Source organism: Manis javanica, chromosome 8, assembly GCF_040802235.1.
Source record: "Manis javanica isolate MJ-LG chromosome 8, MJ_LKY, whole genome shotgun sequence".
NCBI lineage: Eukaryota > Metazoa > Chordata > Mammalia > Pholidota > Manidae > Manis > Manis javanica.
In genome coordinates this window covers 934,212-946,201 of record NC_133163.1, presented here as the reverse complement: position 1 = coordinate 946,201, position 11,990 = coordinate 934,212, and the positions used below count along the sequence as shown (strand labels likewise).

Below are 11,990 nucleotides of genomic sequence, written 5' to 3'. Positions count from 1 at the left end.
GGGGCCAAGGACCGGCCCACGTGGGTGTGCTCAGTGGGTGGACAGTTGGGGCAGGTGACAGGTGGTCCCAGGAGGCTGATGCCGGCCCCACTTTGGTGACTGTGTTCCCGTGGCCTCCTGCGCCAGCAGAGCAGCGCCTTTGGGGTTCCTGCCTCGGTGTTTCCTGAGGAGGCTGGAATCACTGCTTTCACTTTGGTGTGAGAAGTGATGGTGTGTCTGGGCTGGAGGCCAGTCAGGCAGGTGTGGTGAAGACTGCACTGGGTGTCTCTGGGGGTGTGGGGGACCCTTGCAGGGAGCAGCAGCTGGCCACCTGGGCCCCACCCTTTGGCCCCTGGTGCATGTCTTCAGGAGGGCCTGCCTCCCACCCCCCATGGACCAAAGGCTTCTCCCCCAAAGCACACTCAGATGGCATGGGGTCTGTAAGAAGGAACTTTACTAAGAAACCCAAATGGAAGGAAACAGAATCGGCACCCAGGGGCAGCAGGGGGGGCAGGCACAGCGGATGGCACTGTGTGGGCCTCACAGAAGCTCCTTCTGCTGCGGGACCCCTAGCCTGGCCTCTGCCCGCAGCCCCAACTGGTCCTGTGGCTTCTCCCCAGAAGGGCTTCTGCTGTGGGGCTGAGGGCAGTCAGCATGACGGTGGGCAGGTGGTCCTGGGCGTGGGGGTGGTGGGGAGGGACACCGAGCCTGGGGAACGAGGCCCGCCCTGTACCCGGACTCTGAGCAGCCGGCAGGGCCTCAGGCCGCAGGCCCTCATCACTCAGGGGTTAGGTGGCTGTGGGAGTGGCCCTGGCCGGCACTCGTGCCAAGTTCAGGTCACTCTGTGGAGGGGACATGCCTTTCTGGGGCTTGTCCCAAAGTGGGGTGGGGGTGGGGGCTGTGACCGGCAGGCCTCACAGGCACCTCGGGACTTGGGGCTGAGCCGGAGCCCTCTGGATGCCTGTGCGCAGGTTGTTGGGTCCCTGGCTGTGGCCCCTTTGGGGGTTGGCCCGCTTCCCCCTCCCTCTCGGGGCAGAGCCGGGAAGGAGAGAGCCAGGCCTGTGTTGCTGGGACTCCGGACCTAGGCTGCCCGCTGCCTGACATGCGTGTGGTCCTGGCAGGCGCGGGGCTTCTCCTGCAGGACAGTGGCAAACACCCACTTCACCTGGGGGTGGGGACGGGGGCGGTGAGAAGACAGCTCTGCCTGGGCTCCCTCCCTCTGGACCTCCCTCACACCCGCCCTGCTGGCCCAGGAAGAGGGGCCACGTGTCCCCACCTTGAGGAGGGTGACGGTGGCGCTGTAGCTCACGCTGAGCAGGAAGAGGATGATGAAGGTGGAGAGGCTGGTCCACAGCCCGTCCAGCTCCTCGCCCTGTGGCTCTGCCATACACAGATCTTGCAGGTCCAGCTCTGTGGGCACCGGCCAGTCAGCCCTCCCCAGTCTCAGCGTGCAGGGTGGCAGGCCTGGCCACCCTGAGGAAGGGGAGTGAATAGGGGCCCTGCTCCCCGGGTCCTGATGCCCTGGTCTTGGGCAGACCCACCCTGTCTGCCCTGCTCTGTGACTTCCCAGAGTCCCCAGCCAGCCCAGGATGGGGGCCCATGTGCCCTGAGTTGGCTGCAGGCTGTGTAGGAGCAGCCTGGTGCCCTGCTCCCTTCTGTCTGCTGCCCAGTAGCTCTCCTGTAAACTGCAGAGCCTGTGGCTACCTAGCCTGGCCTCCCCAGCTCCATTTGCCAGCCTGGGGACCCCTCCAAATTGCACACAGATGGCCACCCTTCCTGGAGAACTGCACGAGGAATTCTCGGTAGCTAGAGTCCAGCTCACAGGACCTGGGACAGCCCTTGGGTCATTGCAGTGGGTGCCCTGAGGGGCTGACCCACATGGCCCACTGCTGACCCCTGCCTCCTGGCTCCTCCTGCCCTGGGGCTGGGCCCTGACTGTCCCTAGCACAGCGGGCCTCCCCTGTGAGTGACCTTGTGCTTGTGTGCATGGCACCGTGGCTCCGATGCGGAGTGTGCCAGCCTGGTGCTGCTGGGCTTTTAGAGTGTGCTTGGCGTCAGCTGTTTTCCAAGCGAATGCAGTGGTTGCTTGTGTGCTAGGGAGTGTGTGTGCACATGTGTGCATGTGTGCAAGGTGGAAGGTGGGGTCTGGCCCCTGGCTGTGACCCGCGCAGCCCCCAGCCCTGGCAAAGGGTCAGCAGCCTGCTCTGGGGAGTGCTTTACTGGGAGAGTGGGCCGGAGCCCACACCCTGTGTGTGAGGCTGTGTGTGTGTGTGCGTGTGTGATCGTCTGTCCCTCTGTAAGGTGCTGCTGGCAGGGAGAGCTGTCTGGGGGGGCTAGAGCCACAGGGGAAGCTGTGTGAGGCCTGCTGGGCTCCCAGAGGGGTGGGAAGCCTCTCTGTGCCTGTCTTGTCCTAGTGGCTGAGGTGTGATGGGGAGGAAGGTCTGGATGCAGCCTGGGTGAGAGGGGAGGTGTGGGGCCATGCTGCATGTAGACCACGCCCACCCTTGAGGGGCCGGTGGCTGCGTGACTGGGGTGGGCCTGACTCTGAGGCTCACCAGAGTGTGGGTGTGAGGGCAGGGCGGGGCCCAGAGGGCTTGGTTCTGGTGCAGGTTGGCCTACCTGTGCCCGGGAGGTAGCAGTGGGGGGTGGGCAGGGGTGGGCTTCCTGGGCCCGTGTGTCAGTGCCCATGTGGGGCTCTGACTGGCCTCGCTTCTCTACCCAAAGGGCCTGTGTGTGCCGCTGGAGGGGCATCTGTGTCTGGAGGGGCTGGCCTGGGGCTGGGGCCTCCAGGGCCTCTGGGGGCAGGGAGCAGGGGATCACTGGGGTCTCCCTGGGACCACCCTTGGGCTCGTAGGACTCCTTTGGGTGGGCAGGACTCAGAGTGGAGTGGCAGGCAGGGCCTGGACAGAGGGGGTGGTGGATGGAGCCGCGTTGCAGCCACACCCCGTCCTGTCCCCTCTCCTGGGCCAAGACACACCCCTGCCCACCCCCAAGAATGGGCGTGCCCTGGGCTCCAGCAGGTGCGGAGCGTTTATTGACAGTAGTGGGTGGGAGGTCTGGCCTGCTCCCTTCCCAGGCCCAGCAGGACGGAGCCCTCGGGGAGAGGGGCGTGGGAGGGAGGTCAGCATCATTTACCGGGGGCTTTGGACACGGTTTTCTCAAGGGTCCTGGTTTGGGTCAGTGCCTCATGGACCACTTGGCAGGAGAATTTGCTGTTCAGTGTCCAGTCCGTCCGGCTGACCTCTAGACGGCTGAAGACAAAGAAGGTGGGGACGGAGCCGCTGGTCCTGCGGGGCCACGTGGTGGTGTACTGGTCTGTGCGGACCGCGACGTCATTACGCAGCCAGAGCACCGAGATGTCGGCAGGGAAGAAGTTCTGAGCCAGGCAGGTGAGGGTGAGCTTGTCCGTGGGCCCCTGCCCTTCCTCGGGAGGCGGGAACACGTGGACCTCAGGGGCTGCACGCTTGCCTGCAGATGGGCGTGGGGTCAGCCAGGCTCCTACCCTGGAGGCCCACCCACCTGCCCCTGGCCTGCAGCTCACCAGGGGCCTTGGAGATGGAGCGCACAATGGCGATGGGCAGGTCAGGGTGGTTCACTGTGCAGTAGTAGGTTTCGCCCTCGATCCAGTCTGTGGCGTCCACCGGCAGGGTGGACATGAAGGTGTACGTCCCGTTGAAGTGACGCTTGGAGACCCGCTGGTCCTGTGGCAAGGGGAGCTTGCTCTCCCGGGTCCACTTCAGGGTCATGTCATCCACGCTGGCCAGGTCCACCACGAGGCAGGTGATCTTGGGTGACTTGTGGACGTACAGGTCGAGGGGGCTGGGTGGGATCAGGTAGGTGCTCACGCCTCGAGGGTCGGACTCTGCGTGTGCAGGAGGGTCTGCGTGAGGCCGAGAGCTGGCCCGCATCCCTGAGCCCTTGCTGACTGGCAGTCAGCGTGGGTGGGGGCCCATACCTGTGCATTTGCGGGCATGGTCCTGAAAGGTCAGGCCTCGATAGGAGACCTGGCAGGTGTAGGTTTTTTGGGACACCCAGTCGGCCTGGGTGATGTTGAACTCGCTGTGGGTGGAGTTTGCCTTGCCCTCCTGCCTGACGGGGCCGACGTGCTGGGAGCTGTCTGCTTCCCTGTGCCCGTCCACCAGCCAGCTGACCTCCATCTCGTCCGGGTGGTAGCCGGAGATGAGGCAGAGGAGCTGGATGACCGTCCTGTCATCCCCGTTGGGCTGGCAGGATGAGTGGAAGAGCTTCACAGTGGGCGGGGAGAAGTCCGCGGCACACACTGGGGATGAGGCGGCAGGTAAGGGGTTGGCCCCTGAGCCCGGGGTCCCCATGCACCAGCCAAGGGCCCAGCTCTGGTGGCACTTGAGCCCTTCCCCCACCCACCCAGCCTATCTTTCCGCTCTCTGGCCTGAGGGGCACCGCCCAGCCGGGCTCACCGCTGATGGTCTTGTTGGTGGTGGAGGCGGCATGAGCCACGCTGCAGGTGAACGTCTGCTTGGCCCACTCTCCTGAGGCGGTCATCTGGCTGACGGTGGTGTAGAGGCTCGAGGCTGGGTTGTGGGCACTGGGGAAGGCCACTGTGCTCCTCTTCAGGGACCCTGAGTCCCAGGTCACTGTCACCGGCTCTGGGAAGTAGTCCGCGACCAGGCAGCCCAGTGTCAAGGAGCTGGCATTCATGATGACGTCTTTGCAGCAGGAGACCAGGGGGAAGACAGACGGGCTCTGGCTGGAGACTGTGGGGAGGGGTCAGGGTCAGCACTGGCCTCGGGCCTAGTGCCCCATTGAGTGCCAGGCTAACAACTGACCTGGGCATCCTCCACCTGGGGCCCTGGGGGATCCTGGAGGGAGGACTGTGGGGCAGAGGGGTGTGGTCTAGGAAGGGGACCCCTACTCTAACCTTTGGGGACAGAGGGCTTGTTCTGGGCCCTTCCTCATTCCTTGGTCCTGCTAGGGACACCCTCCGATGACCCCCTGCACCCCTGCCAGAAAAACTTGCTGGCCCTGCCCTTGGCCAGGGTTCCCAGCCCTCAGCCCTGAGTAGCTGGCTGTGGGGAGCAGAGGGGCCAGCCCATCCCCCAGGCTAAGGCTCAGTGCTCAACTCCTGCACACTGAGGTTGGGACCCCCCCCCACAGGTCACCAGGCTGCCCCCCACTCCCACTGACCCTACTGGGGAGTAGGGATCCTGGGACCCCCAGGAACTGTCAGGCTGTGCCTTCTGACCCCAACCACAGACCTCATAAAGGCCCACAGATCTAGAGGCCCCATGCCCCGGAATCACTAGTATGTTCCCCCCACCATCTGAAGTCCGCGTGAGGCTCGCTGTGGGCAGGCACACCTGTCCCCAGCCAGGTCCCTGCTCCCGTGGCTGAGGCTCAGCAGCTCAGTGCCCTGAGCCCTCTACAGGGGCCCCTTCCCCCCACCCCTTGCTTGACCAGCCAGGCCTCCCTGTCCTCCATCCTCCCCGTTGATCTCCCAGGGCTCCCAACTACAGGCCCCGTGGACCGAGGATGGAGACGCCGTCAGCCCACTGCAGTCCCTCCACAGCAGGAAACAGGGTCATATGTTCGCCTTTACTGCACCTGGTCTTAGAACGCCAGACCCCAGCTTATCCCGGCCCTGCTTCCCAGCGCAGCCCTGCTCACCCTGCCGGCCCAAACCAGCTGAGCGCAGTCCAGACCATGTTGCGTCAGGACAGAGGAGGCCAGCTGAGACCCAGCTCTGTGCCCAGCCCAGCCTAAAGGGCCCTGCCCAATCCGGGCCAGCTCAGCCTGGGACCATCTACCTTGTCCAGCCTGGCTCAGGCCAGTCAGGATACCCGTCCCAAGCACCCTGGTCATCTTGGCTCTGTCCACACGATCAAACCAGGTTCCTTCAGCCCAGCCCAGCCCAGAATAGCCCAGCCCAGCTTAGCACAGTTCAGCTAACTTAACCCTGCTCAGCCCAGTTCTGCTCAAACCAGCTCAGACAAGCTCAGCCCAGTTCAGCCCAGCCCAGCCCAGAATAGCCCAGTTCAGCCCAGTTCAGCCCAGCTCAGCCCAGTTCAGCTCAGCTCATCTCAGCCCAGCTCAGCCCAGTTCAGCCCAGCCCAGCCCAGAATAGCCCAGTTCAGCCCAGCCCAGCTCAGCCCATCTCAGCCCAACTCAGCCCAGCTCAGCCCAGCTCAGCCCAGCCCAGCCTAGAATAGCCCAGTTCAGCCCAGCCCAGCCCAGAATAGCCCAGTTCAGCCCAGCCCATCTCAGCCCATCTCAGCCCAGCTCAGCGCAATTCAGCCCAGCTCAGCCCAGTTCAGCCAAGCTCAGCCCAGCATAGCCCAGTTCAGCCCAGCTCTGCCCAGCCCTGCTCAGCCTTGTTCAGCCCATCTCAGCTTATCTCAGCCCAGCTCAGCCCAGTTCAGCCCAGCCCAGCCCAGAATAGCCCAGTTCAGCCCAGCCCAGCTCAGAATAGCCCAGTTCAGCCCAGCCCATCTCAGCCCAGCTCAGCCCAGCTCAGCCCAGTTCAGCCCAGCTCAGTCCAATTCAGCCCAGCTCAGCCCAGTTCAGCCAAGCTCAGCCCAGCATAGCCCAGCTCAGCCCATCTCAGCCCAACTCAGCCCAGCTCAGCCCAGCTCAGCTCAGCTCAGCCCATCTCAGCCCAGCTCAGCCCAATTCAGCCCAGCTCAGCCCAGTTCAGCCAAGCTCAGCCCAGCATAGCCCAGTTCAGCCCAGCTCTGCCCAGCCCTGCTCAGCCTTGTTCAGCGCATCTCAGCCTATCTCAGCCCAGCTCAGCCCAGTTCAGCCCAGCCCAGCCCAGAATAGCCCAGTTCAGCCCAGCCCAGCTCAGCCCATCTCAGCCCAGCTCAGCCCAGTTCAGCCCAGCTCAGCCCAATTCAGCCCAGCTCAGCCCAGTTCAGCCAAGCTCAGCCCAGCATAGCCCAGTTCAGCCCAGCTCTGTCCAGCCCTGCTCAGCCTTGTTCAGCCCATCTCAGCCTATCTCAGCCCAGTTCAGCCCAGCTCAGCTCTGTTCAGCCCAGCTCAGCCCAGTTCAGCCAAGCTCAGCCCAGCATAGCCCAGTTCAGCCCAGCTCTGCCCAGCCCTGCTCAGCCTTGTTCAGCCCATCTCAGCCCAGCTCAGCCCAGTTCAGCCCAGCTCAGCCCAGTTCAGCCCAGCTCAGCCGTGTTCAGCTCAGCCCAGTTCAGCCCAGCTCAGCCAGGTTCAGCTCAGCCCAGTTCAGCCCATCTCAGCCCATCTCAGCCCAGTTCAGCCCAGCTCAGCCCAGCTCAGCCCAGTTCAGCCCAGCTCAGCCGTGTTCAGCTCAGCCCAGTTCAGCCCAGCTCAGCCCAACTTAACCCTGCTCAGCCCAGTTCTGCTCCAACCAGCTCAGACAAGCTCAGCCCAGTTCAGCCCAGTTCAGCCCAGCTCACCCAGAGTTACCCAGCCCTGCCCCGCCTGGACGTCCCCAGTCCAAGCAGCACAGCCCAGCACAGCCCAGCTCGGCCCATTTGAACCCAGGACAGGTCATCTCCATCCCTGTAACTCCGTCCACCCCAGCTGGGCCAGCTTGGGGCAGCCCAGCTCCACCCGGAGGAGTGGGCCCCGGCCAGCCTGCCACCTAGTCCAGCATAGGGATGGCTCCCTGCCGCTTCCCGACCCTGGCTGTGGCCCCTGTCCAGCCTGTGGCAGGCATCCTGCCCAGCCTGCTGTCTGTGCCCTCTCTGTGGTGCCTGGCCCCTTAGCCCCAGGCCCTCCCTGGCCTGTGCGAGGTCTGGCCCCTTGTCTCCTCAGGAGGGCTTCGGGCAGCCTCCTGTGTCCCTGTGTCCCCAAACAGGGAGGGGACAGTGAGGGCTGAGCAGCAGCCAAAGGCTGTCCACAGCCAGGTATCCAGGCATCTGTCCTGGGCAGGGCAGGGGTACCTGAGGTGCCGGCCCTCCGTCCAGTAGCCTGACCCCCGGGGGGCACCGTCCCAGCTCCCTGCGCGGGCTCCCAGCCGAGGTGGATGGGCAGTGCTGATGCTGTCGCCTCACGAGCAGACAGTGGCCTGGGGGAGGGGGGCTCTGCCTCAGTGCTCTCGGCTGAAAACAGGGCGGGAACCCCCGGGGGCCGAGGGGGCCCTGGAAGTCCCCTTTTCTCTGTGTTCCTGGGAAGCCGAGGGTGGTGGCGGGGTCTCAGGTGAGGCGCCTGGGCTGTGGCCGAGGTGCTCTCCTGGGGGGCCTTGTCCCCGGCCTCTGTGCCCAGTGCGTGGCCCCCTCCCTCGGTGCCACGGGCCCACGCTTGTGGGCATTTGACTCCCCGAGAGGCGGAGGGCAGCAGGCCCGGCCTCCTCTGCTCCCCAGGCCGCCCTGTGAGGACAAGGTGGTGGCCGCTCTGTGTGTGAGCAGGGGAGCCCTGGGTGGCTGGGTGCCCGAGATGTGAATGCAGGGCCTCCTGATGGCACGCTGCCTTGTTCCTGTGTCACTGCTGGAGGAACGCGCCCAGGGGGTCTCTGGGGGTCAGTGTCTGGGGACATGGGCCCAGCTGCACAGGCAGCCCCGGTGCACACAGGCTCTCCCGTGTGCCCTGCCGATGCGTGGCTCCCCCATACCCGTGCGCTCGCTCCCAGGTGGCTGTCCTGCAGTGGTGTGGCCAGTGAGGGCTGGCAGGGACCTTGGGGAGGCTGCCTGTGGCTGTGAGGTTGGCCTGTGGCTCTGAGAGATCCCTGCAGACACTGGCACCCGGTGCAGCTGCCCTGTCTGTGCTGCGGTGCTCACCCCGAGTGTGGGGCCTCAGAGAAGCCTTCTGGAGGCACCACGGCTTCTGACTGTGGCCTGCTGGGTGGCCAGGCCAGTGTGGGTGCCCCTCGATGAGTGTGGAGCCACGGGAGGGTCCAGGCCTGGCCTGGAGCCGGGGCTGTGTCCTGCAGGCCTGTGGTCCCTAAACCTCTGAAGGCTGAGCCCACACAGGGCAGCCACGGGAACCAGCCCAGCTCATCAGTGTGGGCTCCTGGGAGGGCGGGTGAAGCCTTTGGAGAGGGAGGTGGCAGGACCCTGTAACCTGGACCAGGACTGGGGGATCCCTGCAGGGAGGCCGTGGCCATAGGCTGTCAGGCTGGCATCCTTGGGGGAAGCCGGCTCCTTTGGAAGGCCCCAGAAGGGGAGTGTGGTGGCGCGGGCTGACCCAGTGCACAGAGCCAGGGCCCTGGGGGGGCCCGAGGTGAGGCCTGGGGGAGCCAGGGCCCAACCTCCCCCTCCTCCCCCAGCACAGAACAGGTGTGTCCTGCCCGACATTGCCTTGTGGACAGACGCCCTATGGGAGGTGGAGTGGGGGGAATGCTGAGTTCCTGGTAGGACCCATGATGCTGAGAGAAGACACAGGCTGGCAGAGCCCCACCGGGGAGCCTCCTGCCACCCCCGGGCCCAGGCACACACACGCCCGTGTGCACGCGGCCTGCACGAGCTCGAGGGTGTGGGCTGGGGCTGCACGTGGCCACCCTGGATCCGCCCACCCGGCTCCCGCTGCTCATCCTCCCAGGCCGTGGGTGCTTGGGGCAGGCGGCAGTGCCCTGTCCGACCCCAGCTGAGCCCGGACGTCCTGGATGTGTCTGGTTGCTGGCGCCGGGGCGGGAGGGCGAACGGGGCTGTCAGGGCGTGGGCCCTGTCCTGTCTCCATCCCTGCCTGGCCGTGGGCTTTCTCGGTCTTGGAGGAGAGTGGCTTGTTGTGTCTCTCCCAGCCCCAGCAGGTGGGCTCAGCTCTGAGCACACGTGTGTGTGTCCCCTCCCGGTTTCTCCCTGGGGCTGTGGCTCTGCCCCGAACTCCAGGTCATCCTCTCCCAGCCCCTCTAGTTGCGGGGTGCCCCCCAGTGCCCTGGCCCCTCCTCCTTCTGTCCAGGAGCGGACTCCCCATTAGGTACAGTGCCCCAGCCCTGCAGGCCGCCCTGTCTGGCGTGTCCTGCCGCGGCTCCCCTGCGTGGCCTGGCCAGGTCCACTGTCCCCACAGCGCTATCCCACGGCAGGGACGCAGGGCAGCAGATTCTCCGTGTGGTGTACAGGTGTGTGCATGTGGGCGTGCTTCGGGAGCAGGGGGTCCTCCCACCCCGGCACTCGATGGGGCCTGCTGTCAGGGTGTGCCCCAGGAGGGCTGGGGGCCGCGGGGGCAAGGACTGGCCACGGGGCGGTATTGTGTGGAGGTGGTGGGGAGCCTGGAGCCAGGAGCCAGGGCAGGGCACGGGTACCCCGGCTCAGGAGACCCCAGGGTGGGACTCCACAGGTGGGAAGCTCTATAGGAGCTGGGGGCTTGGGGACTGGCTGGGGGTTAGCTGGGGCTTGGCTAGACTGTATGACGTGGGTGGGCTTGGAGCCGGGGCAGTGTGAAGCCCCCTCTGAGGCTGGGCCCCAAGCTCAGGGCCTGTAGGGTGACCTGGGACCAATGCTGCCTCTGCAAGGGGTTGCTTGGTGCAAGGGCCAGGCTGCAGATGTTTCTACACCTCTCCTGGCCGGACACTGACTGTGGTTGGCAGTGGCTAGCCCTGTGAGTCACCCCAGAAACTCATCTCAGCCTCCTGCTAGCCACTGCGGGGGAAGGCCCCTGAGTTCTCCTGGACGGTGAGCCTGCCTCTGCTCATCTGTGGGGGTGGCCCCCTGAGCAGGCCGCGGCATGCCCCATCTGCCTCTAGGCTTCGCCCCCCCGTGCTGCCTGGCACCCCTGAAGCCTTCCTCCCTGGGGCCGCCCACCCCCCCACCCCGAGTCCAGCCTGCCCAGCTGCTTTTGGAGGAGCCGAGCGGCGTCCCCTCCTCCCGCACACAGGCTCCCCCTCCCTGTGAGCGCGAGCATCTCTTCGAGGCTCTGGAGCTTTCGGGCCTTACTGTGCTTTCTAAAGGTTTCTTGCCGATTTCCTGGAATTTGCAAGGCACCCAACCAGTTTCCAGCCCCTTGCTGGTTTAAGCCTGGGATGACCTTGTCCTGCCTAACACCCTCCTTTCACCGCGTCCTTCACCGAGCGGAGCTCTGGAACATCACACAGCCAAACTCATCCGTTACTTCCTGGGAGGCTCATGCTTTTGGGGCCGCTGGGGGGTGTCTTGGGGCAGCTCCAACCAAGGGCCGCCAGCAGGCTGGCCGAGGCCATAGCAATGGGCTCCTGCGGTCTGGAGGCAGAAGGCTGACATCAGGCGTGGGCAGGGCCTCACCCTGAAGGCGCCAGCGAGGCCCCGTCCACCTCTCCCAGCCCCTGGAGCCGTGGCACCGTTCAGGTCCTTGCCTCCGTCGTCACGGGGCCTCCCGCCCTGGGTGGCATCTCCCCTTCTCAGGAGGCCACCAGTCACTGGGCTTGGCAGCGGTCTGGAAGCTAGTGCGATGTCACGTCAAGATCCTCAAGCTAATGACATGGCAAAGACACTGCATGCCAATGACGTCACCCTCTGAGGCTCCGGATGGGCAGTCACGCTGCCAGGCGGATCCCCAGCGTGCACGGCGGCCTGTCCGCTCTGCCCCTGAGCTGGCTCCTGTCTCGGTGTCTGATCCCGCCACGACCACTGCTCCCCCTGCACAGGGTGCCATGGAGAGACCCAGAGCGGTTCTTCATCGGAGACCTGCTTTCCCCCCAGGCCCCCACTTTCCCGCCGCCTGGGGGCTCCCACACTTGCTCTGTGCTGGGCCCTCTCCTGGGGCTGGGCTGTGTCCACGTGTGCACGAGTGCCCTCCTCTTCCTGGCAGTTCCGGGTGGACGCCCACACCCGGGGGACCTGCCTCCCTAAAATCCTCATCCTTCGTGCTTATGTTTCAATGCTGTCCGAGCTGTAGGTGGATCTCAGACTCTAACAGCCGCGCGAACCCAGCTGGCGCTGTGGTTGGGAGTTCCCGTCGTCCTCCTCGGTCCAGGGGACAGACCCCGGCGCCCCCGCCCTTGACTCGGGCCCCTCTCCGTGTGTTCAGATTGTCTGACGTCCTTCAGTGGGGTTTGACCTTTCCCAAAAGAGCCTTGGACCATTTTCTCGGGCGATCCCTTACATTGTTGTGAGGTGGGCCTTGTTTCTCTTGCATATTATGTCCCTCCTTCTGCT

General features: G+C 65.2%; 1 gene segment (V, D, J or C); it reads right to left on the bottom strand.

Annotated features, from left to right (window-relative positions):
• Positions 1–455: 455 nt before the first annotated feature.
• LOC108390611 (immunoglobulin heavy constant epsilon-like) overlaps positions 456–11,990 on the bottom strand; it is a gene marked incomplete at its 5' end in the record, with an annotated part of 84,265 nt that continues 72,730 nt past the window's right edge. Inside the window, 6 exon segments of the C gene segment in view lie at positions 456–1,144; positions 1,256–1,389; positions 3,115–3,447; positions 3,521–3,841; positions 3,935–4,258; positions 4,416–4,712. Coding sequence covers positions 1,061–1,144; positions 1,256–1,389; positions 3,115–3,447; positions 3,521–3,841; positions 3,935–4,258; positions 4,416–4,712 — 1,493 coding nt within the window.